This window comes from Myxocyprinus asiaticus, chromosome 28 (genome assembly GCF_019703515.2).
Source record: "Myxocyprinus asiaticus isolate MX2 ecotype Aquarium Trade chromosome 28, UBuf_Myxa_2, whole genome shotgun sequence".
NCBI lineage: Eukaryota > Metazoa > Chordata > Actinopteri > Cypriniformes > Catostomidae > Myxocyprinus > Myxocyprinus asiaticus.
In genome coordinates, this window is record NC_059371.1 from 23,912,449 (window position 1) to 23,940,023 (window position 27,575).

The 27,575-nt window shown below is 37.0% G+C and overlaps 2 protein-coding genes across 13 annotated transcripts in view; one reads left to right on the forward strand and one right to left on the reverse strand.

Moving 5' to 3' along the window:
• Positions 1–12,652, reverse strand: part of LOC127419532 (vasopressin V2 receptor-like) — an 81,114-nt gene extending 68,462 nt beyond the window's left edge. The window contains exons 1-7 of one of the 4 annotated variants that reach the window (XR_007893687.1): positions 12,063–12,652; positions 11,620–11,729; positions 11,466–11,526; positions 11,169–11,275; positions 9,611–9,737; positions 9,401–9,493; positions 5,966–9,163 (exon numbers count right to left, since the gene is read on the reverse strand). The gene's annotated coding sequence lies outside the window, so the exon portion shown is untranslated. Of the gene's footprint in view, positions 1–5,965; positions 9,164–9,400; positions 9,494–9,610; positions 9,738–11,168; positions 11,527–11,619; positions 11,730–12,062 lie in introns of all 4 variants that reach the window. The other 3 variants (XR_007893686.1, XR_007893688.1, XR_007893685.1) reach the window with 3 other exon arrangements.
• On the forward strand, positions 1,882–25,698 carry LOC127419539 (protein FAM3A-like). 9 transcript variants are annotated; one of them, XM_051661025.1, is made up of 12 exons: positions 1,882–2,471; positions 3,022–3,082; positions 8,878–8,914; positions 16,963–17,025; positions 17,115–17,222; positions 17,323–17,346; positions 21,579–21,702; positions 22,211–22,269; positions 22,377–22,427; positions 22,530–22,614; positions 22,730–22,856; positions 25,221–25,698. In XM_051661025.1, the coding sequence occupies exons 4-12, from the start codon at positions 17,013–17,015 to the stop codon at positions 25,317–25,319; spliced, it is 690 nt and encodes a 229-aa protein (XP_051516985.1). In that variant the 5' UTR covers positions 1,882–2,471; positions 3,022–3,082; positions 8,878–8,914; positions 16,963–17,012; the 3' UTR covers positions 25,320–25,698. The 9 variants fall into 9 exon arrangements, with proteins under 9 accessions (XP_051516985.1, XP_051516979.1, XP_051516977.1 ...); XM_051661019.1 differs by lacking the exon at positions 8,878–8,914 and adding an exon at positions 11,229–11,360; XM_051661017.1 differs by lacking the exons at positions 3,022–3,082; positions 8,878–8,914 and adding exons at positions 5,136–5,518; positions 11,229–11,360.
• The last annotated feature ends 1,877 nt before the right edge of the window (positions 25,699–27,575 follow it).

A 27,575-nucleotide genomic window follows, 5' to 3' on the forward strand; every position in this document is an offset into this window, starting at 1 on the left:
TTGACCCAATTTAAAGGTAATACTACCAATACTAACAAAAAGTATGTAAACTTCTGATCCACTGGGAATGTGATGAAAAATAAAAGCTGAAATAAATAATTCTCTCTGCAATTATTCTGAAATTTCACATTCTTAAAATAAAGTAGTAATCCTAACTGATTTAAGACAGGGAATGCTTTCTACGATTAAATGTCAGGAATTGTGAAAAACTGAGTTTAAATGTATTTGGCTAAGGTGTATGTAAACTTCTGACTTCAACTGTACATAATAAGTACATTGTATGAAATACTTAAGTACATATTAGTTAGACACCTCATATAAAGTGGAACCATCAATTCTGCAGTTACCATTTGCTATGCCCCTAGTGGTTCTGTCACCATCTTGCCTATTTACTAATCTACCTAAAAAATAAAAAATACATTAATCTCCTAAAACCATTAAACTATTTTTCACATAAAGATAAAGTTCACAAATTCCAGTAGTCTCTCAATTAATATGCGGTCATAAAAGCAGCATGCATAATTATGAAAGAATTAGCAAAATGCTGTTAATAAGACACATACATTTGCTTAATAAAATAATATAAAAGGCACTCAAGGCCATGCTATATTGTGAATACAGTCGCAGCTTAACAATGGCCTTTAGTCGGAAGTATATCATATAGCATGGCATCTCATACCTTACAGCTAAATTTCAATAGTTTTAGATGCAGTATAGCATGTCACACCGCAGGATGTCAGCTACCCATTTATAATAAAACAGGCTTGTTATTTCTAGCTATGGCTAGCAATTCTGAAATAAATGAACACACTGAATGTTCATGAAGATAATGTGTTCAGTACTTGCTCAGTATCAAGCAGTCCTGGAGTGATGCTGGCTCGGCTTAAATCTCAGTGGTGAGGGGACCGCTGCTCTGAATGATCCTCATGATCCTCATGATAGACTGAACCACTTCTAAGGTAGTGCCCTGCCCCCCGATGTCATCTGTGTGCAACTGCAACAGAGGGAAATCGCTTTCAAACATAGAACACATTAAAACATGCTTAGACATATGACAAAACATTTACATTCCTCTGGAAATGATCTGACCTGAAATGATGAAATTATTTGATTCTGATACAACATACAGATACAACAGTTGTCTTGGACTTGATACTGACACCTGTCATCAAGAGTGCAAGACATTTTAGTTTTTTTTTTTTTTTAGTTTTTTTTTTTTTTTTTTACCTTAAATTGCAAGACATGGCTGGTCAAGTGATCTGTGTACTGTTCTTTCCCTGTAACACCAACCGGTTTATTGCAACTTTAAGGGTGTGTCTTCAAAAGTTACTGGAAGCAGAACTCCAACTACCAGCTGTTGTGAAAGAATACAACTGTGGGAGTTTAATGGATATATTTTTTTAATGGTTATTTTTTTTTTTTTAACTTGCTGGGCAGGTATTCACACCTGTCAAATTCACCATTAACTTAAGCTAGTTGTGATGGTTTAAACCTGCTATACATGATGTGCTAGATCATTCCTAAAATAATTTCAGGGAAAATATGTTAGAGAACAGAAGTACCTTTGTCTCATTCATGGTAGTGAGAATTGCACCTCGGATCATATTGGCGCAGTCATGAAGTCTAAGGAAGAATAGGACATCAACAATCAGCAAATCACTAGGATAAGTATAAAGCCACAGTGAAAAACCATTACAGTATTATCTTAAAACTAGTTTTATGCTGCCAGTGCAAACAGAACCTTATATATTAAGTTACAATTAAAAGAGATGGCAGAAAGAACCAGAAAGCCAAAATCAGCTAAGTTTAACCATCTTACCATCATAAGGGCTGACACTAATAAAAACACACATGAGCTGATCATTCACCACTTACTTGAGGTGATCTAACATAAGGAAGCTGGCAAGCAGCGTGGCAGTGGTGTTGGCGATGTTCCTGTTGGCAATGCACTTTCCTGTGTTCCTGGCGGCCTATTATAAAAACAATTGTAAAAACAGCAACTAAAATGTCAACTTTATTTAAATACTGCAACAGTATTAAGGAAGTATAAGAGAAGTTGCCTTTAAAGGTGCACTCAGTAAATTTTTTTATTTATTGTCTTGTAATTACTCTGACACCTAGCGGTGTGGGTGCAGCATCATTCAAATTAGGGATGTTAATGATTAATTGATAAACTATTAATCATCATTAATAATTTGATCGATACAGCTTATCGATATTATAATTAATTTCAGGACAAATGCCTTCAGTAACCATGCCTGCAGACTTTGATGCTGCCTATACAGTCATATGCCGCCAGAGGGCGCATGCGCGCTGCATGTCACATCTTATCAGCGTCAGAGAAGGGCGGCATCGATGAAATGAAAAACAAACACAGTTGATCTGCTGGTCTCTTTGGTTCATCCCAACCTACAATCACGTCAGTGATCGACGGGAAAGCACATTCAGCTGACATCTCATCATTACATACGGTATGTTATGTAGGCTACCGTGTTTACGGAGCGTGTTATTATTTAATTTCAAATAAAACAAATATGTCCAAAGGTCCGAAAGATCCCACGATCCACAACGTGAAGTTATAATGAACTCAAATATGTAAACGAGTAATATATGGGTCATTCCATGAAATTGGTGCCTTTTGCGTCCCTAAGAAATAATCAGACATAGAATTACTAACAACAAATATATCTGTGATTTAAAAACATAATAATACTATGTATTATTCAATTAAATATTATTTTAAATAATTAAAATTGCATTTATGCTGATAAGAGTAAGGTTTTGGCCTGTTCCTCGCTGATTGTCTTATTCTGCAGGACTTTAAATTTGCATATTCAAGGCAAAATGATACAAAAATCACATTTGCATATTGTTCTAAGTATAGTCTCATTGTTAAGCAATGTTTTGGCATATGTATACATTATTTTTATAAAATATAAATCATTTTATCAGTGTCCCCTGATTTCATGTAAGCCCTGTTACCCTCAACAAAAACCCTTGTAAAATAATGGTTCATTCCAGTGACATCACTTCCAGGAAGTTACATCATCTCTCAACCTGGATTCCAACAGTTAATACACAAGTAAGTTTCTCTCTCTCTCTTCTATAATGTTCTATTTTTGATGATTTATGAGGTTTGACTGAGGGGGGACATCATGCAATGTCAAAACTCTTATTATTTTTAAAGTATAAATTTAAACAATTATTTATTTAACTTAATATAATCAATATCTACAAGTAATATCCTTTCAAAGTGTACAACATGTGTTTTGTGGCCTTGACCTATTAGCTAGCAATTAGCTTTAAATTGTCAAACCTGTTACTGTCAGCCCTGTTACTTTTCCAGAGTAACAGGTTTTGACATGTGTAACAGGGATGACATAGATTAGGTGTCACCTTAGCCACACTGTTTTTAAGGTTTATCTGTGTAAAATGCAAATATTTTTAAAGGTCATCCTGGGTGTATTATTGAGCTAATGCCTATATCATTCAGTGTGGGTGGCATATGAGCATCAGTTACATTTTTAGTTAGTATTGTTAGTATTGTTGGTACATGCATCTGGTAATTAAAGTATTAACTATTTAAATAGTTTTAACATTATTATGTTCATTTATATTTGCACTATAATACACTTTTACAGATGATAGTAGTATGCCATTAAGTGCAGCAGAAAAACAAAACGCAGATCCTGAAAGAAGGGCAAAATACCTTGAATGGGAGAAGCAGAAATGGAGGAGAGACAGAGAGCAGGAGAAGAAAAAAAACATACAAGTGTCATGTTAATGACCAGGATATGATGATCAGTCTCAATAAAACTCATTTTTTCCATAACTTATTGTCAATAATGCATCCATGCAAGTGCAATTACAAACAAGAGCAGTAAGGTGACTGCAGACCCTCACCCCAGTCTTGCAATGTTCAAGAAAGTGAAACCAAATTTCAGCATCAAGATCTTGGTCTGGTTTCAGATGATCATAGGAAGACCAAGATCTGATCATCGTCCTTGCCTAATAATTGAACCAGATCAGTATATTTTAAGTTCTGTGAGGGGACATACACAGACAGACAGATGGACGCATTGGTCTAATTACAATACCCTTAAAACATAGATCTCTTAGAAATGTAATGTGCTTCACTAATACAACTCTGCCAAGTAAGTGCAAAACAATATAATGCAATTTAAAAAGGTAAAACTTTACAATATTATGTAAACAAATATGTGCAGTGTATGCCAAAGAATGTGTGTCCTGTCATCCCTGTTACTCTGGTCAGTCCTGTTACTATGACGTCAATCCTGTCACTGTCATTAATTTCATTCAAATGTAAAAATATTTGAAATGGCCTTCCAGGTTTTCCATTGTAACTTTAACTATATTGTATTTTGGACAAAGCCCTTCTTTTTATATCTCTCTTGTAAAAATATATTTTTTTCTTAATTGAAATGTGATCACCCTCCAAAATTAGGATGTTCTTGGTCATCTGAATAACAAATATAGATTGAAAAAAAAAAAAAAAAAAAAAAAGAGGGACTAAAATACTGCTCATATATGTGAAAACTGTTACATAGTTCTAATTAAAACTATAGTGTATAGTAACACTTGTGTCTGTAACAGGGATGACAAAAATATCAAAACATGAGGTAGGTAAATAGTCATAAAATAAGAAATGACATAGCCTGAGACGGCACAACACAATTTCTTGTCATTTTAAGCTGTCTTCATTTCATGGATATTTAAAAAAAAAAAAGAAAAAGTATTTTATATTTTAATTTTTCAAAGTTGAAAAGGCACCGATTTTGTGGAATGACCCATATCTTGTTTACAAGTTATTAGAATCATAATCAGATGAGCTTTATAGCCAAGTATGCTTACACATACACACACACACACACACACACACACACACACACACACAAGGAATGTGTCATGGTGACAGAAGCTTCAAGTGCAAGAGAATGCAACGTATATACATACATACAAACATATTTAAAGCTACGCTATGTAACTTTTTTTTGTTAAAAAATAAAATGTTATTAATGAGAGAGTGCAACAAAAATCCATCTTCCAAACCATGTCTTTACCCACATACACTTTGATAAACCTATAATAATGATATTATATTATTAATATTTTAGAGCTGTCGGGACGGATTATGCAGGAAATTGCATACAAACATCATTCGTCCATGCGTGTTGACGTCATATCTATTCACAGAGAAAATAAGATCCGGCTACTGTAGCGCGTGTGTGGGAGTAGCTGAAGCTAGAAATTTGATGTCACAACGAACGTGAAAATTTGACCATGGATCATTCAAAACGGCAAACCTTCGAGGGAATCACCGGTTGTAAAAACAAAGAAACCCGGAACAGAGCAGAGTCTACAAGCAAAAAAGGAAAATGACAGAGTCCGTAATAAAACCCAAATCAACATCGGCTTGGCTTTTCAGAGGTGACGACAACGCCGAGATCTGAAAGGATTTAAAAGCGACGCAGAGATGGATTTTTTTCTTACTCAACAGGTAAGATATTTTATTGATGTGGTTTATGTATAGTTGTGTAATCACACACACACACACACACACATCTCTGTGTGTGTAGTGAAATACAATAATTATCCAGTAATCGGTGCAGAACATTTCACTTGCTAGCACACGTGTGTATTTTTCTTTATAACGGCAATATTTTATATAAATAAATCCTTTAGTCCTAGGCTTGCCATAGACATGTGAGTCTTGAAATGATGTTGACCACTGGTTGGTAACAGTGACAATCTATATATTAGTTTCTACCGTGGTCTATTTGGCCAGAACATCCTGCAGTTATAAAAACTTTACAACGTTTGACCTTATCAGACTAGCAATTGTTATGTCTAATGATAAACGTTGCCTAACTTATGTAACGTCATTTATTTCAAAACATCAGTGTTTCCAATAAGTCAAAACAACAGCATAAGATATAGCACTTACCTGCTCAGATGACATGTTTTCGGATATCCGTCTTTTCTTTTTTCTTTGTTTATTTGTCCATTCGCTCTAAGTTGTCCCGTATTCATGTGTACACCGGTGCCTCGAACCACATTCATCCACACAGAGGAGTAGAGACGAAGCATAACTTATGTCATTACCAAAACAATGTTCTTCTGCAAGACACATGCAGTTTTATTTTTTAACCGCTAGAGGGCCAAAAGTTTCATAGTGTAGCTTTAAACATGTATACATATAGCGACATAAAAAAAAAATACGATATAACAAAATAATTTGAAATATACAATAGTGCAATAATGTTGTTTGAATATTTTATATACAGATATAGAATTATGTGCAGGTGATGTAATGTATTGAAGAAGAGGTAGGATATGTTAAAGAATAAAAGTGAAATATGGATACAAGTAGGAATGGATGGATTGAATATTGAATATGCACATGGTTGTACTGACCAAAGGAAAGTGCTTGGGGGCAGTTTTAACTTCATGAGGTGGATGGCCTGAGGGAAAAATCTGTTCCTGTGCCTGGCTTTTCTGGTGCTCAGTGCTCTGTAGCACCGGCCAGAGGGCAACAGTTCGAAGAGGAAGTGTACTGGGTGAATGTGGTCAAGAGTAATTTTACCAGCCCTTTTTGTCACTCTGGATGTGTACAGTTCTAGCAGGGTGAGTACTAACAGTAATTCATTAACAGTAATTAAACAAATTGACAAATTCATACTAAATATCGCCTAGATGTATTAAAATACACTCAACTAAGAATATTTTAAGAGGACAATGCCAATACTTGCATTTCTTAAGTGTAATAATTTAAATTATATTTAAACAGAAGGCTACATGCACATATTTATTATTTGGAGTCAACCATTTGAATTTTAGCTGTATTAACGGTAATGATTATTCGATTAATTGCTCGTTAATTTCCATGACGATAGATTATGAAAATGTCTGAAAATGTACATCCCTAAACAGGGTTAGGGTTAGGCCTACACAATAAAGCAAGACACCTTGATTTCAAACTTTGAACTTTATGTTTTATTCATTTTAACTAAAAATTCAAATGAAACTGGAAACAAATTAAGTGCAATTAAAATGTGTTCAACCTTTTGAAAGATGTCTTTTCAACAGTTGTGAAGGGCAACATCTCTCTAGCAAAGAACCTACTTCATCTGTGCATTCTGTACCGGTCGGGTAATTTGTTGTCCAGGAAAACACATCATATGTGTGAATACATTTGTTTTCCTTCATGATATATATATATATCACAATATCCAATTACATCGGCAACCCCCTGGCTGAGGGATCGGTGAATATTCTTGCTTTAGTGATTTTGCATTGAAAATTAAATTATTTAAAAAACAAAAAATTAAATCAAATACATTTCTAAATTCAAATTGCATTCCAAACGGCATGAAAAAGCAATTAAAATAATAAAGTGATCAAAAAAATATTTATATATATAATATTTTTTTGTATGCATATAGTAGTTTGTTGTCTTTTTGAGCATCAGTGAATGTTTTCACCTTGTGTAATAGTTGTGAACAAGTCCCTCAATTGTCCTAAGTGTCAAAAGCTTGATCTCATATATATGTGCGTGCGCTTGTAAAATTTATATTTTAAAGGCTCATTATTACAGTTTAGTATTTCTCTGTAATGTAAAACAGTGTTAGCAATGCTACTTATAACATTCTTTCTCAGCCCTGGAACTCAAACCATTTTCTGATGCCCCCCAAAATATATATTTAAGTAATTCAATTAATATCATAAACGTGCGACAACTAGTCATTGTAGAAATCCACTATTCACAGTTAACCATTATTAATTTAATCCATGAGTGAAAGGGACCAATAACAGGATGGTTACTGAGATTAAGTAGTATTCAACTGGTCATGTGATCCCAATATGGCAGCCCCCTTGAGGGGACCCTCTCAATATAGATTTAAACAGCTTTTATAAGGTTACAGATATGACTTGAGTCTTCATCTCATGCGAGTGCTCATGATTTTATATACGTTTCAAAATCACAGTTAATTTCTTTAGGAGTAAAACTTTTTTAATTAAGAAAAATTAACTGAGTGTACCTTTAAATACTTTTGGAAAATTGAAATGTCAAGAGCATTTTGTTAATTCTTTTATAGTTATTACACATACAGTTATGACTTAATTTTAATTGAGGGACTACATGGAATTTTTATACTTTAAAAAAATATTTTTTTGACACCACAGGACCATTTAATATGAACTAGTGAAGACAAAAAGGTAATTAAGAATGGTTAACATCTTAAATGAAGTGTTGACCAGTCACAGTCATCAGCGTCGCCAGGTCAATTTTACGGAGCTTCAGCCCAGAATGTAATTTTAAATGTAGGCTACACAATAATATTGCTACATGACCATCGATACAACTCCAGCTGTTAAATTAATGTCTTCTAAATAGACACAATCGCTTTTGGTTTGAAAAAGATAAATATTTAAGTACTTTAACTCTAAATCATGCTTCTGGACTGCAGTGGTACGCGCGTGTGATGTAACCGCATTGACACTTGAAACACGAGAACTGAGGCAAGTGCGTCACAGCTGGAAGAGCAGCGCTGTTTACAAATGAGTAGGAGGAATGCTGTACAGTACCTTGGTTGGTTTTGGTTTAGATTTGTATTGATCTGTTTCTTTAATCACAATGATTCATTTGCGTGCTTATCCTGGATGTCTCAACTGAGTGGAGAAAATGAGATTACCCCTGTATCATGGCAATGCAAATACGTCACACGAGAGACCGCTTGAACTCCACACTCTCGTGAAGCTTACCGGAAGCGTTGGATTATAGTTAAAAAGTATTTAAATGTTGATCTTTTTTTTTGCACCAAAAGCGATCGTATTTTCTTGAAATGTATTTTGCAGAAGAAAGAAAGTCATACACACCTGGGATATAATGAGGGTGAGTAAATAATGAGAGAATTTTCAAATTTGGGGGAACTATCCCTTTAAGGCCCTCACGGTTTAGATATGCCAAAGCATTATTCCTTTTTCCCATAATGTCCTTCAGACCAACCGTTTCAAACACAGCGTAGTCTCGTCCATAGTTGGCACCAGGCACCAAACCGGGTCTGCCCACCAGTCCGGCACACACATTGCTGACTACATTGCCATACAGATTAGGCATCACCATGCCATCAGACTGGTGGGGCTTGGAAACAAGATGAAAGGAGCAATTGAACCACAGCAAGTACAGTGATATATGAGGGAGGAAACACATTTTTTTGCTAGTATAGGAAACACACAGCACATCAAAATGTATGTGTGTATATTGTGCTTTAATCACATACAAATCTTACTACTAACTCATAGGTTGGGGCAGAGTAAATCCTGGGATCTAATAAGATGACAGCATGATTTCTGATTATTTTGTGAATGAGATCTTTACCTGCATGGTGGTGTTATACTATCAAACTGAATGTCTGGGTACCCAGAGGCCACCTCCTTACAGCATTGCAAGAACAGCCCATCCCCCAGTTTCCTGTTAGGACAAGGATGTTAGTGAGAGTACATTATCACATTATCATTCCAGAGACATGTTATGCTGAGTCACAACTGTGAGGTAACAGAAAAGATGAGATGTAGCAAACTCTCTCACATGATGTTAGATTTGTGGACAGCAGTGACCCTTCGGCGACCTTTCCCGGCCAGTTTAAAAGCATAGTCAGCAATGCAGAGTTATTATGGGTGATGATTTTCAGACACTCCACAACTCCAGATACACTCTGAAATACATGTGACATAATGCTTATTCAGTTATAAGTGTTTTTGGGGTGCTTTCACACTTGGTTCGATTGCTTGGACCGAACCAGAGTTTGTTTCCTCCCCCCTGCCCCCACTGGTCTCTGTTAACATAATATTCTTTGGGTCTGAACCGTGGTCCGATTCTGTCATTAATGTTAATATGAGCGGCAGCTGTTTACCACTGTAACTAGGCAACAACTCAAGAAGACATCAGATTTGCTGTGTTATTAAAGTATTCATCTCTGGATTTACATGCACAAAACGACAATTGTGTTTGTCTGCACGAATGCATCGAATGTGCAATGATGTGAAGAATATTCGCCCGCGGATGCGTTGCAAAAGATGTGAAGAATGTGAGCTGCTCTCTGAAGGTGATTTAAATGGACAAGCAGGTATGAGAAATTCATTAAACCATGATAATTGTGATCGGAAGCCTGCAATGATGCAAATTATACATCATGAATAGCGGTTGCGATTGGTACGACTGCGTTCACATTAGCAGCGAACCACACTGGAGTTCACATGAACCGTACCCCAGACCACCTTTTCAAACAGACTCAGGTGCGGTTCATGGGTGCACGCCAGAGTTTGGAACACAGCGTTCACACCACCCAAACGAACCGAACTTTGACGTAATTCGAACTCGGGTGCGCACCAAAAGCTCTGAAGCTAGTGTGAAGCACCCAAAGGTACATACTGAAAAAGAGAAAATGAGAGGGGAAAAAAATGCTTTTGTCATAAATAAAAGGTCACACATAGATTAAAAAGTTGCAAAATTAATGTTTACATCATTAACAGTGTATTAACAGAACAAATGGATAATTCTCAATACTATATACTGACATTTCTATCAAACATTAAAAAAAATAAAAAATAAAAAAGTTCATATCGTGTGCCTGCTCAGGAATTGTTTTTTATTCACTGGGATAACTTCTATATTTTTTCAGAGCTCCATGTTCATGGACATTTTCGTTAAGGTTTCATTGTTGCCATCTAGCAGTGGGTATAGCAGGGGTGGGGAACCTTTTTCCTATCAAGGGCTATTCGAGTATTTACAAAATTATTTGCAGGCCATAAATTATTCAAACAATATAATTCAAGTACCCAATCAATTAATTATTTTTGGCCATTATTGTAATAAATAGTTTGGTTCTATTGTTATTATTCTATGTGAAAATAATTTTTGTGTGTGTGTGTGTGTGTGTAGCCATTGGTTTGTGCAAGAGAATTTGTTATTTTAATGTCTTGCTATTATTTTTTTTATTAATATATTTTCATGCTTACATTTCATCGACACCCTTGAGAGAGAGAAAAAAGAAAGAAACAGGCTGTGTTGTGTAATAAATAAAGAACAAGTGTGTTGAATGGGTAGTGTAAACTCCAGACCTTATGCTCCAGGCTGCTGTACTCACCCTCCGTGTTTTCTCTGATGATTATGATGTCAATGTTTTTTTGGGGTGTCCGGAATCCAGGAAGTGACTGGTAGTGCATCACATTGGCATACAGATCCAAACTCGTGCTGAGAGAGAGTGACAGCTGTGCTGAGAGCAAACAGAGGTGAACGGGTCTAGACGCATGGTCATGGGCAAAAGGCCAAGTCTGAGGTACTCTGCCATCATCCATCAAATCAAACTGATGGGCCAAATAACTTTTAGAACTTTCATATATAGCAGCTCATTCATCTGATATACATAAATTATTTGTCTTACTGCAGAAGATTGTTCCATGACTTGTGATTAGGCAGCATTGTGTGGTTAGTCTCAATGTTACCTGCAATAAAGAATGTTTTGTAATTTACAATTACACTAATAATAGGTTGACAAAGATAACATTATTAATTGGTAGCTGGATGTCAACACAGACCTTTAAGTGCAACTCCATTGCATCTGATGGCCATAATGGAATTGTTGATGTCGTCCTCAAAGTTTCAAAAGTCCACAGGAACACAGCTGATCCACTTCTTTTGTTTAGTTCTGCAATGATGTTGCATTCTTACAATTGATAGCTTAGTGAGGGCACACATTTTTTCATGCATAATTATGACCAAAGTTCCCTCTAAGCCGCGCGCCTGCACACGGCTCCCGCCCAGGTTGCCGCTGTTTTGGCAGTACAAGGGGGACCTACACAATATTAGGCAGCTGGATTTAATGTTGTGGCTGGTCAATGTATACTGTATATATATATTCTGCTCAGGTGGCCGAAGCTTCTTCCCAAAAGAAATAAGATTTGCTCAGCAAGAACAAAAGTTAGATGACACATTATTACACTTATTTATTTTCGTGTAAAGTACTATTGATTTGACAAACCTGAAGAGTTCGCGCACATGGCTGAGCAGCTCTGGTCCAGTCCCATCTCCAGGGATCAATGTTACAGTGTGCCGGGCCTCCATACTTGGCTGGAGGAGGCTACATACAAACATAACGAATTAACATTTTCAGAAGCAAATAAATGGGATATGAAGCAACATACTTCCATTTGTGAGATTAAACACAGTTTTAATAAGAATATGTTATTTTAATTATTACAATACTTACCATGATTCGTCCCTCTAAGATGGAAGAGGGTAGGAGTTGGAGAAAAAAAAAAGTTAGTGAAAGAGAACAGAGTCCTTATCCCAAAAAGTGTTTATGAACATCCTTAACCTGCTGTATACAATTTACTAAAATCAAATTAAGCTGCAAATTTATAATGCTGTAAATCAATAATACAATACATAAACAGAAAATAACAAAGTGAAAATATAGTGATTTAAAAGAAATTAAAGGGATAGTCCACACAACAATTCAAACATCATTTGCTCACCCTGAAGTCACCCCAGATGTGTGACTTTTTCTTCTGCTGAATACAAACAAAGATTTTTAGAAGAATATCTCAGCTTTGTAAATCCATACAATGCAAGTGAATGGTGACAAAATTTTGAAGCTCCAAAAAATCACAAAGGCAGCATAAAAATAATCCATACGACTCCAGTTGTTAAATACATATCTTCAGAAGCAATATGATAGGTGTGGGTGCAAAACAGATCAATATTCAAGTCCTAAAAATCTCCACTTTCAAACAGTCCTCCTAAGGGCTCTTCTCTCCTAAGAGCTCTTTTGTTCTGGGTGATTCGCATTCTTCGTGCATATTGCCGCTTACTGGGTAGGGAGAAGAATTTATAGAAGAAAGGACTTAAATATTTATCTATTTCACACCCTCACCTATCATATCACTTCTTAAGACATGGATTAAACCACTGGAGTCATTTGAATAACTTTTGTGCTGCCTTCATTTGCTTTTCGAGCTTCAAAGTTTTGGTCACCATGCAGTTGCATTGTATGGATGAGCTGAGATGTTTTTATAAAACCTTCATTTGTGTTCTGCAGAAGAAAGAAAGTCGTACACATCTGGGATGGCATGAGGGTGAGTAAATAGAGAATTTTCATTTTAGGGTGAACTATCCCTTTAAGAATCGCCTTCCTTTGTTTTATTGTGATAGTATCTTAAGTTATTAACAAGTAAAAGGAATCCTACTAAATTACTGGCTTCTACAAGAGTGAGCAGTACACACTGATCTATACATATAACGGTACATCATTGCTTCAGTTGCACTAATGCAGGCCTAATCTTAATGTAAACATGTATTTCTAAGACGCCTGCAGACAGAAACATTCTGTATGTTCTGTAACAGTATGTAGGTTTTCCTCTTTTATTGCTGACGGCCGCTCTTAAGACCTACAAAAAGAAACAGATGAAGCATTCATGCATTAAAATGGCTTACTTGATTTAAGTGTGGATTTTGTCGTTAATGCAGTTTGCCTTAATGGCTGTGTCAAAACCTAGTGAGCTGCTTACATACGAAGCAATTCGGGCAATGCTCTCTTCGTTCAAACGTGCCTAGAATACCCCAAAATGCTGTCTAGGTAGGTAGTACACTAGGTTTTGAATGCAGCCAGTTACTTAAATTCCTCTCATAGCTACTGTCACTAGGAAAGGTCATGCCACCTTAATGGCACGGACTAAACTTTGTCATTTACTTGACAAAGCACTGTATAACATTTAACAAATAACAGATTTTTAGCTTGTACATTTACAACGTAAACATGATACAATGTATAAACTGATATTTAGTGAGCTAGTCTGACCTTGCGTTAGAAAAGCGACATACTTATTTGCAGCACTGATACACATTCCGAATAATGGCTGTGTCTCGTTTGGAAGGCTGCATGTTAGGTAGGACGCGTCCTTTGAAGGCTGCAGTATACTGAGCGTCCTCCTTTAAACAAATCTCGTTTAAACGAGACGGCCTTCCTAGGACAAACGGAAATGGAACGTGACATGGTTGCTATGACATCACGCCACTATTTTACAAGCGCGAGCGCTTTGAGTAAGAAGGGAACAAAGAACCTCTGGAAGGGAATGTATGAGGTAAATTTTAGGAGAGTTATAATGACATAGACAGAAAAGAAAATAGATTTTACAGGTGTACTTTTAGTCTAATACTTTATTTTAATTAGATATTAATATAATTATACATATTATATACTCTGCACCGGTCTACTGAGGTACTTCAACTTGGGAATTAACATTACTTGCGTTTGAACATCATATATACATGCAAATTGGCGTCAGTTTCTTTTTTTAGACATTTCTGTTGAAGCAAAGAATGGTGGGTTGTGAGTGCCCACGAAGGATACTCCCACTGATCCATCTATCTATCTATCTATCTATCTATCTATCTATATATATATATATATATATATATATATATATATATATATATATATATATATATATATATACATATACATATATCTCAGTGGATACACCTCATGCATCCTCCGAATTCCCATGAAAGAAGGCTACATTCGAAGTGTCCTGCTCGCGTTTCTGAAACTAGACAGCCTCGATGACGTATGCGGCCGACAAATGCGACCTACGGAGGACGCATCCTTCCAAACACGACACAGCCCTAGTCTGTATTTGTAAGATGGCCCTGGTTATACGGTGATAATGAAATAAATGTCTTGCCTTGGCTGTATTCCCCAATCGTCCTCCCAATAATGGCTTCAGAGCTTTAGTGTGCTTTATATTCCGGATAAAACACCTCACCTCTCCGGTTTTAGCATGTCACTGACCAATCTATAGCAATACACCGTTTTTATTATTCTGTTTATTTGTTGTCCTGCCATAATTTCGCAAATATATATTATCAGAGCACTAGTTCTATTATTCAAAATCCCTAATTTGCATCAGATTTGGATCCAATTAAATTTGCATAGTTTGCCCTGCCAAAGTCTCTCTAGCAAGTCAGTCCACTGTCGGCCATATTTGGAACACTCCCGGGAGGTTATTTCCAGTCATGACAGTGCAGCTCCTATCTACTTGAATAGGGGAACACCGAAATCTCAAAAATGGTCGATCAAGATTACGATCAAAGAACATATTTTAAATCAGCAGTAAAATCAAAGAACATGGTATCTTAAATTGTGCTTCTTTACCTCAGATTACGCTGAAAAACGTAATTCTACCGGTTTGTTTTACTAATGCGCATGCGCATTCTCGAATTGATTGATGGGCGATGTCTGTATCTAAAAGGTGATTGGCTCTTTTAACTGTAAGGCGAGACTTCCTTAATCCTTTCTACACCCGTTGACCGTTGAGCGCTCAGGGTCCTCACCTGTGCGTTCCAGTTTCTCCCATTCATTTTAATAGAAGTGGCCCGTCTCTGCTAAATTGTCTCTGGTCCTGTACAGATGTTCCACATCACGTTCACAGTTCTCAGCCCAAGCCGGAAGATTGTTGTGTCGACAACAAATATACTCTCCTAAAGTAGACACTTAATTATTAAGGAATTGTTTGTTCGTCTAGTGTGGTTTTGACCACTTAATTGGTTATATTTCTTGTCGACTAATTCAGTCATGCTGTGCGTGCTTCGTTGGACGCGAGTAAATTAGTTCACTCCCCTAGAGAGAGCTGTTTTTCATATAACCTTAAAACCTTCTGGGGTTGCTCTAGCATTCACTTTGAAAGGTATGTTTTTACTTTTGTATGAGTCAGTATAAATTGAACGATCGTTCTCCGTTTGCGCTGTTTGCTGGTTGGTTTGACGTAACGTGACAGATAGCTTTTAGTTTATTTTGAAGCTGGTGTCAATTCCAGGGAGGTTTGCTCCTTGTCTGATTGTAACAGGTGTAATGTGTTGATTAGAGCTTAAGACTCATGTGCACTTGTAAACGTTAGCCGTTAAATTTCCAGCCAGATCTATTAAAGTGATTAAAGCAAACTTAAGTGCAGGTTTGGTGCCTATTACTACTGAATAATAACTATGTTCAGGTTGGGTGGTTACAGATGTATTTGCTTAAAAGAATAGTTCACCCAAAAATGAAAACTCTCTCGAGTTATTTACTCCCCTCATGCCATCCCAGATGTCTATGACTTTCTTTCATCTGCAGAACACTAACAAAGATTTTTAGAAGAATATCTCAGCTCTGTAGGTCCATTCAATACAAGTGAATGGTGACCAGAAATTTGAAGCTCCGAAAAGCACATAAAGGCAGCATAAAAATAATTCATAAGACTCCAGTGGTTTAATCCAAGTCTTCTGGAGCGATCTATTCGGTTTTGGCTGAGAACAGGCCAAAATGTACCTCCTTTATCAGTATAAACCTTGATCTCAGCAGTCTCCTTGGTGATCATGATTTCAAGCTTGATTACACTTCCTATAGAGCCATCTAGCACTCTGTGCATGCATCAAGCTCTAATACGTGTAATTGAGCTTAATATCATGATGGTGCCTAGAGACTGCAGTGGCAAGATTTATAGCAAAAAAGAAGATATTTTGGTCTGTTATCACCCAAAACCGATTGGATTTTTTCAGAAGACATTGATTAAACCACTGGAGCCGTATATAATATTTTTATGCTGCCTTTATGAGCTTTTTGGAGCTTAAAAGTTTTGGTCACCATTCATTTGCATTTTATGGACCTACAGAGCTGAGATATTCTTCCAAATCTAATCTTCGTTTGTGTTCTTTAGAAGATACAAAGTCATACACATCTGGAATGGCATAAGGGTGTGTAAATTATGAGATTATTTTCATTTTTGGATGAACTATTACTTTATCACGATGTGCTCAATCTTTTCTGGTTATGGATATTTCTCCAGTTTTAAAATTTATCATCAATGTTGCTTTCTAAAATTAACATTATCACTTATTCCAAACAGAGTTTATTCAAAGTGCTCATTTGCAGTCCAGATTTTGACATCTGGCTAACATGAGGCTGGCAGGTAAGTAAATTTTCACCATTGACATGCTTTTTTTTTTTTCCTCTTTAGTGAAGCATCCAAATGCTATTTCCTTCTTATGTATTTCTTAGTGGCCCTGCGTGCAGTTGCTTTGGTTCTTCTTTTGGGCTTCACCTGGCTTCTAGCAAATTCTATGCTAGGAGAGGATGGCAACTCTGTAATACAGTTGCTCTTTAGTGGTAAGGAGATTACAGTGCTTATTACACTAAACCAGCATAGAAAGATATAATTTTCATCTCAATACCTTAACGGTCATTCATGACATATTGTCTTTCATAGGTGGACAAGAAGAGCCAACTCCAGGTAAAACTATATTCCACTGAAAAATGTAATTCCACACATTTCTGTGAGGAACATTTAAGTGATGAATTTAACTGAATGAAAATTCTGTTGTCATTTACTCACCCTCATGTTGTTCTAAACATGTATAACCAGTACTCAACAATAAGAATGGCCCACTGGCCTGGGGTCAGTGTCAGAGAGTTTTGGACCAGTTGAAAGAACAATCACTTGCCCCATCAGGCCAGTGCTGTGTTGTCACTACATTTTACGTTTGTTGAGCTTGTACTTGTGTTATGCCTTTTAAACCTAAAAAAAAATTGGGGCAAATTCTGTTGTTTTATTTGTCACCAATGTAACACTGTCTAGCTGGTTAACATGAGATTTTGGGGGAAATTGTGAGAAGGATTTATAAACAAATCACCAAATGCCATTGTTATTCAGCAAAAGGTGTGTCACAGAGTTACATAATAGTTGTGTGATTTCCAGCTCTACAAACCTAGCATTTTTATTTTTTTAATAGAATTTGTTTTAATGAAAAACAACCACCTTCTGGCACATGCAGTTGAAGTCAGAAGTTTACATACACTTAGGTTGAAGTCATTCAAACTCATTTTGTGACCAATCCACAGATTTCATATTAGCAAACTATAGTTTTGGCAAGTTGTTTAGGACATCTACTTAGTGCATGACACAAGTAATTTTTCCAACAGTTGTTTACAGACAGATTGTTTAACTTTTAATTAACTATATCACAATTCCAGTGGGTCAGAGTCAGTTAAAGTTAACTGTGCCTTTAAGCAGCTTGGAAATTCCAGAAAATGATGTCAAGCCTTTAGGCAATTAGCCAATTAGCTTCTGATAGGAGATGTACTGAATTGGAGGTGTACCTGTGGATGTATTTTAAGGCCTACCTTCAAACTCAGTGCCTCTTTGCTTGACATCATGGGAAAATCAAAAGAAATCACCAAAGACCTCAGAACAAAAATTGTGGACCTCCACAAGTCTGGTTCATCCTAGGGAGCAATTTCAAAACACCTGAAGGTACCACGTTCATCTGTACAAACAATAGTATGCAAGTATAAACACCATGGGACCACGCAGCCATCATACCACTCAGGAAGGAGACGCATTCTGTCTCCTAGAGATGAACGTAGTTTGGTGCGAAAAGTGCAAAACAATCCCAGAACAACAGCAAAGGACCTTGTGAAGATGCTGGAGGACACAGGTAGACTAGTATTTATATCCACAGTAAAACGAGTCCTATATCGACAAATGTCCTCTGGTCTAATGAAACAAAAATTTAACTGTTTGGCCATAATGCCCATCGTTATGTTTGGAGGAAAATAGGTGAGCCTTGCAAGCCGAAGAACACCATCCCAACCGTGAAGCATGGGGTGGCAGCATCATGTTGTGGGGTGCTTTGCTGGAGGAGGGACTGGTGCACTTCACAAAATAGATGGCATCATGAGGAAGGAAAATTATGTTGAAATATTGAAGCAACATCTCAAGACATCAGCCAGGAAGTTAAAACTCGGTTGCAAATGGGTCTTCCAAATGGACAATGACCCCAAGCATACCTCCAAAGTTGTGGGAAAATGGCTTAAGGACAACAAAGTCAAGGTATTGGAGTGGCCATCACAAAGCCCTGACCTCAGTATGATAGAAAATTTGTGTGCAGAACTGAAAAAGTGTGTGCGAGCAAGGAGGCCTACAAACCTGACTCAGTTACACCAGTTCTGTCTGGAGGAATGGGCCAAAATTCCAGCAACTTATTGTGAGAAGCTTGTGGAAGGCTACCCAAAATGTTTGACCCAAGTTAAACAATTTAAAGGCAATGCTACCAAATAGTAACAAAGTGTATGTAAACTTCAGACCTACTGGGAATGTGATGAAAGAAATAAAAGCTGAAATAAATCATTCTCTCTACTATTATCCTGACATTTCACATTCTTGTTATTAAAAATGTTTATTGATTCCAAATTCAACCCCTCCCCCTGAACATTCCTCCACCCCCCCCACCCGACACAAACACGCACTACAGTGGTCAATTACAATTATAACATACATTTTTTTTTTTTTTTTAAAACATAAAAAAATATACTTTCAAATAACAAGAATGCACATACACATGAAACTAAAAATGAAAAAATCCCTCTCCACTGCTCCTCCCTGAGAACCCTCCAAAAAAGCCAAATATCCACCCCACTTCCTATTAAACAAATCCCATTTTTCCAACCTTCTAAAAATCGCCTCCTCAAATGCTGCCACCCTGCCCATCTCCCCGCACCACTCCCGAAACGAGGGTGCCCCAGCCGTCTTCCACTCCCTAAGAATAATTTGTCTGCCAACCATCACTTCAGCTAGGACCCAACTTTTTAAGTGGCTATCCCCAAAATTAATGACCGCCCCATCACCTAAGTTGCAGCGTCTGGGGCAAAATGAAAATTGTGTGTCCAATACGTCACACATAAATCTCTGAACCCTCAACCAAAATTCTTGTATCTTAACACATCCTCAAAAAACATGGGTTGTGTCCCCGTCATCTGAATTGCATCACCAGCAGGTGGGTGTGTTTTTAAGACCAAGTTTATACAATCTAGAGGGTGTCCAATAGAATCGATGCAAAATCTTAAATTGCATCAGACGCACCCCTGAATCTCTAGATGTAGACTTAGCCCACACTCCCTCCTCCAATACCAAGTTTAAATCTCTCTCACATAATCTCTTGAGAGAAGTTGAAGCTCTGTCCCCCAGACACTGAATTAACAGGGAGTAATACACTGATGCCTCATGACCTTTTTCCAAAAGCAGTAATCACCACTTTCAGAGTATCTGCCCCTTTAGGGGGGTGTATGCTTCTCCCAAAAATAGTACAGAGCAGGTGGCGCAGCTGTAAATACCTAAAGAACTGAGATCTGGGAATCCTGAAATGTTGAACCATATTTTCAAAAGATCTCAACACTCCACTCTGACCAGCAGAAAGGGGACTTAATAATATGTAATTTTGGGTTTAGCCATATACTCAAGGCAACATTTCAATAAATGTCAGAATTAAACACTCTGGACACTTTTGTCCATACCAAGTGCAAATGTGAGATAACGGGGTGTGACTTAACTTCTCTGGTTAGTTAAATAGAAAGGCTTTGCTATGGCAAAATAGGGGCAAGAAATTCCTGTTCAATACCAAACCAGGGAGGGGCTCTCTCAGGTGGAAGCAACCAATGAGCCAAATGTCTGAGACTGAATGCATAATAATAAAACAAAATCTTGGGTAGGCCTAGCCCACCTTTGTCAGGCGGCCTAACTTATTGAAATGTAATCTGGGATGCTTACCATTCCCAGTGAAGGACTTCGCTATATTATCAAATTGCTTGAAATAAGAGAGGGGGACATCTATAGGGAGGGATTGTAGCAGGTAGTTGAATTTTGGAATACAATTCATTTTAATAACATTAACCTTCCCAATCATAGATAAATGTAATGAAGCCCACCTGCCCACATCACTCAAAATCCTTTTTATTAAAGGGTCTAAATTAACTCACACTAAATCACACAAATTTGCTGGGAATAAAATGCCCAAATATTTAATGCCCTGTTTGGGCCACTGGAAAGTGCCTGGCAGAAAAGCAGTTACTGGGCAGTACGCTGTCAGAGCCAAAGCTTCAGATTTAGACCAATTGACTCTGTATCCTGAGAACTTAGAAAAGGAATTAATAATTCTATATCATCTGCGTAAAGCAAAAGCTTATATGCCATACCAACCACCATCACCCCTGGAAAATCATCATTTCCTTCTTATCGTGGCTGCTAATGGTTCCAGGGCAAGACAGAACAATAATGAACATTTTGCATTCTTAAAATAAAGTAGTGATCCTAACTGACCTAAGACAGGCAATTTTTTCTACAATTAAATGTCAGGAATTGTAAAAAAACTGGGTTTAAATGTATTTGACGAAGGTGTATGTGAACTTCTGACTTCAACTGTATAATATCGTTTTTTTTTATGGTGGGGACAGTGAAAATTATTGCAGGGCAAGTAAAGAAAAAAATGGTTGAATCCTGATAACAACAGGTTATAGGCAGAGTGTTAGGAATGTACAGCCTCACTTACCATTCATTTTCCATGCTATCATTCTGCCTGACATTTCCTTTAATGTTCCACAAAAAACATTAGAGTGTGAGTAAATTATGTCAGAATTTTCATTTTGGGTGAAAACTAATTCAGTGCAACACAGTAACTCGGTCTCTTGCAGAACCAAGACCACGCAAGTACAAGTGTGGCCTGTCAGCTCCATGCCCTCCCAAACATCTTGCGTTCCGAATCTTCTCTGGTGCTGCCAATATCATCGGCCCCAAAATCTGTCTGGAGGATAAAATGCAAGTTGCCTGACCTTTTAACTGCTGCTGTGTCACTGTCTCTCTCTTTAATAAGCTTGCATGGGCACCACTGCAAACTAAGCTCTGCATGCAACCTTTCTCCCTTTTTCTTGTTCTACCTCCTCTAGTATTCATGATATCCTCTTTTTTTCTCATGCCAATCACTACCAGACTCATTATCTTATTGGGGAACGTGATACAAGTAGGCATTGTTTTTTGTTTTTGTTTTTTTTTTCATTGCCTGTGTGTCTCATTTGTCTTCAGCCTTTCGTTTCCTGGTCCTCCCTTCTACAATTAATTCCCCATCCTCAGCACATTGCATTTTCATCCATGCACTTTGCCAATACTACTGACTTGTACCGACAAATACACATGGCATTCTTTCATTGTTTTAATGCTTTATATTTTTATTAATAAATCCTTGAGTTAATTTTGGTACTCATGTGTCCCTATTTTTTTATTTATTTATTTATTTATTTTATTGACTGCTATTTATTTGCTCTTACAGTCTTGTCAGCAGTGCCAAAAACAATGTTGGCAGAGGGCTCAATATTGCTTTAGTAAATGGTAAATATCTCAAATTCTCCAACATTGATATATTTATGCATGTGTATTCATTTCAAGTTGTTTTGTTTTTTCTGATGCCAAGTCTTTATTCAATTGCAATTTCTCAGGGGTTAATGGAGAGGTTTTGGAAATAAAAGCATTCGATATGTGGGAAGGAGGTAAGATGACCTTTTAGAGTGAAATATTATTTGATTAGTTTCTCAGAAATGGAAGTATTCCATCATAGCTTGATACAAGCACACTTTCTCTCTCCTCCATAGAGGTTTCAGAATTGCTGAAATTTCTTTGGCCTCTCCATGAGGGAACACTTGTATTTGTTGCTTCTTTTGATGACCCAGCCACCAAGTAAGAATCTATCTATTTCTCATTTAAACCCAGGCTCTTTTATTTCCTCCAGTCTTTCTGAATGGATTGACTTATTCATTCTCTCAAGGCTAAATCAAATTGCTAAATCCCACAGGTTGAATGATGAAGCCCGGCGCCTGTTCGAGGAGCTGGGGAGCACAGCAGCAAAGGAATTGGATTTCAGGGACAGCTGGGTGTTTGTTGGAGCCAAAGGAATAGAAAATAAGAGCCCATTTGAACAGGTAGAAATTACAGAAAGAATATGTATTATTTTGTTCTTTTTATGTGCACTCAGGTTTGAAGACCCTCTTAAAAAAAGTTGTACAGCTATTTTTTTGTATGGATATGAGCCCTTAAATCAATTCATATTGGACTAATTTGATATTCTTGGAATCTGCCAATAATTTTCCCCTTTTGCAACATTAACAGAAGTGTTAGCTTTCCCTTGTGTCAGTTCCAATCTACCAATAGCCTAATCAATGGATAATGCAAAATTTCTGTTTCCAAATATTTTTTGTGAATTTCCAGTGAAAAACAAGTTTCATTTCAGCATATATGCATACACCTCACTTGCTGTCATTTATGTCAGCTTTTTATCAGCCAGTGGCCATCCCATTCTAGTTATCTAGTTTTTTTTTTAGTCAGAATTGCTATTGTCATAAATGCATTTGTATTTTTTTAACATACAAGTTTGTGGCAGGGAGGAGGGCAGGGCCGTGTCGGGATGCTGCACACCCGGCCCCTAATCAGGCTAATCAAGCATCACTCAAAATCCTTTTTATTAAAGGGTCTAAATTAACTCACATTAAATCACACAAATTTGCTGGGAATAAAATGCTCAAATATTTAATGCCCTGTTTGGGCCACTGGAAAGCGTGTGGCTGAAAAGCAGTTATTGGGCAGTACGCTGTCAGAGCCAAAGCTTCGGATTTAGACCAGTTGACTCTGTATCCTGAGAACTTAGAAAAGGAATTAATAATTCTATATCATCTGCATAAAGCAAAAGCTTATGTGCCATACCAACCACCATCACCTTTTCATTGAACTTTGTTACAAAGTTATACCTCCATATAGTTCAGTCTTCATAAGAAAAGGGTACTAGGAAATACATGGTGCTAATCTATGTTATCGCATACAAAGACTTTTGAAACAAATGCCTGTATGCAAAAACACATGCCCAAATTTTTTTTCCATTGTTTCATAATTATACAGTGATACAGTGCATTCATAAAGTATTCTACCCCTTCATTTTTTTCACATTTTATGTTGCAGCCTTATGCAAAAAAACAACAACTTTATTTTATTATTTTTTCACGTCAGTCTACACTCCGTAACCCATAATGACAAAGCAAAAACCAGATGTTTGATAAATTTGCAAATGTACCTGTCTATATAAGGTCTCTGCTGAAAATGCAAATCAGAGCAAAAACCAAGCCATGAGGTCAAAGGAACTGCCTGCAGAGCTCAAAGACAGGATTGCGTTGAGGCACAGATCTGGCGAAGTTTACAAAAAAATTCGGCTGCATTGAAGGTTCCCAAGAGCACAGTGGCCTCCATAATTCTTAAATGGAAGAATTTTGGAACAACCAGGACTCTCCCTAGAGCTGGCCGCTGGCCAAACTGAGCAATCGGGGGAGAAGGGCCTTGGTAAGAGGTGACCAAGAACCCGATGGTCACTCTGATTGAACTCCAGAGATCATGTATGGAGATGGGCAAAACTTGCAGAAGGACAACAATCACTGCAACACTCCACCGATCTGGGCTTTATGGTAGAGTGGCCAGACGGAAGCCTCTCCTCAGTGCAAGACACATGAAAGCCTGCTTGGAATTTGCAAAAAAGCACCAAAAGGACTCAAGATTCTCTGGTCTGATGAAATGAAGATTGAACTGTTTGGCCTCAATTCCCAGCATCATGTCTGGAGGAAACCAGGCACCGCTCATCACCTGTGCATTACCATCCCAGCGGTGAAGCAAGGTGGTGGTAGCATCATGTTGTGGGGTGTTTTTCAGCAGCAGGGACTGGCGGACTTGTCAGGGTTGAAGGAAAGCTGAACGCAGCAAAATACAGAGATATCCTTAATGAAAACCTGGTCCAGAACACTCTGGATTTTGCTTTGTCGTTATGGGGTATGGAGTGTAGAAACATTATTTAAAGCATTTTAGCATAAGGCTTAAACATAACAAAATGAAGGGGTCTGAATACTTTATGAATGCACTGTTTACCGCTGCCTACCTGTTATCAGTAACTTTAGGTATATTGCGGTTGCCAGACAACAAAGCAATTTGGTGCAGTAATATAGAATGTGCAGTTACAGGTGTGTTTGTCATTTCACAACAGCTTCATAGAGTTTGTGACTCATCCACAATCAAAGTTTAGAGTCAGAATGTATTAGATATAAATATTATCCTGGATTACCTAATGAATGAAAGAACTGTGAATCCATAAACATTGATTTGCTAAGTACTCCCTGAAGCTACAGTTTATAAAGGTATGTTTTTGGTCTCAAGCAGGGATGTTGCCTCTCATTTTCTGATAAATGATGTTCTTTCCATCTCTCTCCATGTCTGTCTCTCTCTCTCTCTCTCTCTCTCTCTCTCTCTCTCAGCGAATGAAGAACAGTAAAAGTAGTAATAAGTATGAAGGCTGGCCTGAGTCTCTGGAGATGGATGGCTGCATTCCTCTGCGTGATCCTTTGGAAACTTAGATTCTCACTGAGACTTTGAACTGTAGGAATACTTCCAGCACAAACAAAGAACAAAGAGCTCTAGCTTCATTTCAGAAAGTGAAAACTTATGGATTACACGGCTAGCTAAATATTTGACTGATTAGAAAGTTCAAGGTGCATTTTCAACTTCTTAAGGTTCATTTACAGCCAATTGCTCTGTGAGATGTTAATTTGCAAGGTGAATGAAGAAACTGAAATGGCAATATAATTGGAAGAAGTTATCTGATTCATTGGGTTAGAACCATTATGACTGCCAAAGAACAGTTTATATATAAAAAAAAAAAATATTGGGACATAAATATTTTGATTTTTAAATATTTAAATAGTATATTCTATATTATTTATATATATATATATATATATATATATATATATATATATATATATATATATATATATATATATATATATATATATGCATAAACAGTAAATGCATACATGCATAGTACTGTGCAAAAGGCTCTTGTGAAAAATGTTGCATAGTAAGGATGTCTTCAAAAATAATGCCATAAATAGTTTTCATTTATCAATTAACGTCATACAAAGTCCAGTAAACATAAAAAAGCTAAATGATATGACAACCTTTGCCTTTAAAACAGCACCAATTCTGCTAGGTACACCTGGACAGTTTTTCTTGGTTGTTGGCAGATAGGATATTCCAAGATTTTTGGAGAATTTGCCACAGTTCTTCCATCCATTTAGGTGGTTTCAATTTCTTCTGTCTCTTAATGTAATCTCAGACTGACTCAATGTTGAGATCCGGGCTCTGTGGGGGCCATACTTTCTGTTGTAGGGCTCCTTGTTAGTCTTCTAATCTATTTGCAAAGGGAATCTTGAAACCTAAAATTGATATTTCTTACTGATACAGTAAAAGCAGAATATATAAAATAACTGTTTAAAGTCAAATGTTTTTGTGAAAAATATAATGCGTCTAAGACTTTTGCACAATACTGTATGTGTGTGTATTTTCCCTTTTCAGGGCTTAGAGAAAAACAAAATATGGTTTCCCAGGAAACCTTGGTGCATACATTCAACATGAAGGAACACAGTTAGACTAGCACCATATTACAAATAATACACGAGGAACCATGAAGACAGTAGACATATAAAAACAAGCAATACAAGCTACAGAAAAGTGGTGCAAAAACAGTACACAATATAAATTCAAACAATAGATTAAGTTGTTAAAGGACAGCATTAATATGCATTTACAGACACTGGGGATTGTATGGTTTCACTATAACATTAATGTCATAAGTTTTTTTTTATTATTATTGAGATACAGAACCATCTTCATGCAAGTGTATAGTTTTTGTTCTATCTAAAATGAATTTCCTCTTGGAAGAAATGTTGATGTGTTGGTTAAGGGTTTAAGAACCATTTTACTGAACTATTTAAATGTATTGATGCAATATATTAGGCCGAAATGTTTCGAGATTATTTATCTGATGCAGATTTAGTACAGCTTTTGAGGGGATAAAAATGTTTAAATAAACTCACAAGATATTTATCCTCCTGTGTTTGGCCACAATAGGCTGTTTGAAATGCGATGCCCTATTTATTTTAACCGCTGCCACACAATGTGGTCACCTTGCGTGAGGTTTGTGAGCATGCTTTGCTCAATAGTCACATCTGTTTGAGCGAACGATGGCACGCAAACAAGCACCATGGACAGCGGCGTTACCGAATTTTATACACTAGGGGGAGGCAAAGAAGGAAGAATTTGTAATGACAATCATAAATGGCAGTTTGGACCAATTTGTCATGGGAGTTGTGCGGGATTTTATACTTTAAAGTCTTCCAACATTTTTGAAATGCTAATAGGCCTTCAAGTGTGCACCTTGAACACTTTTGTTTTACTACTATGTATATTTGATTTCTTCAGTAAAGTTTTCTTCTCATTAGATTTGGGACTTTAAGCCTCATTCTTTTTTAACCTGAACTGGTCAGGTGTGCGGATTCCATTTTAACTTTTTAATTTAAACAGCTGTGCACTCAGTAATTTATTTATGTCATCTTGGACATTTACTTTGGCACCTAATGGATGCAGCATCATTCAAATCCCATAGTTTTCAGTTAAAGATGCTCTTGTAGAAAATCACTTTTCACAGTCTGCCATAATTAATTTAATCCACCAGTGAAAGTGTCCGATAACAAGGTGGTAACTGAGATTAAGCGAGCAGTATTCGGCTGGTCATGTGATCCTAACATGGCAGCCCCCATGAGGAGACCCTC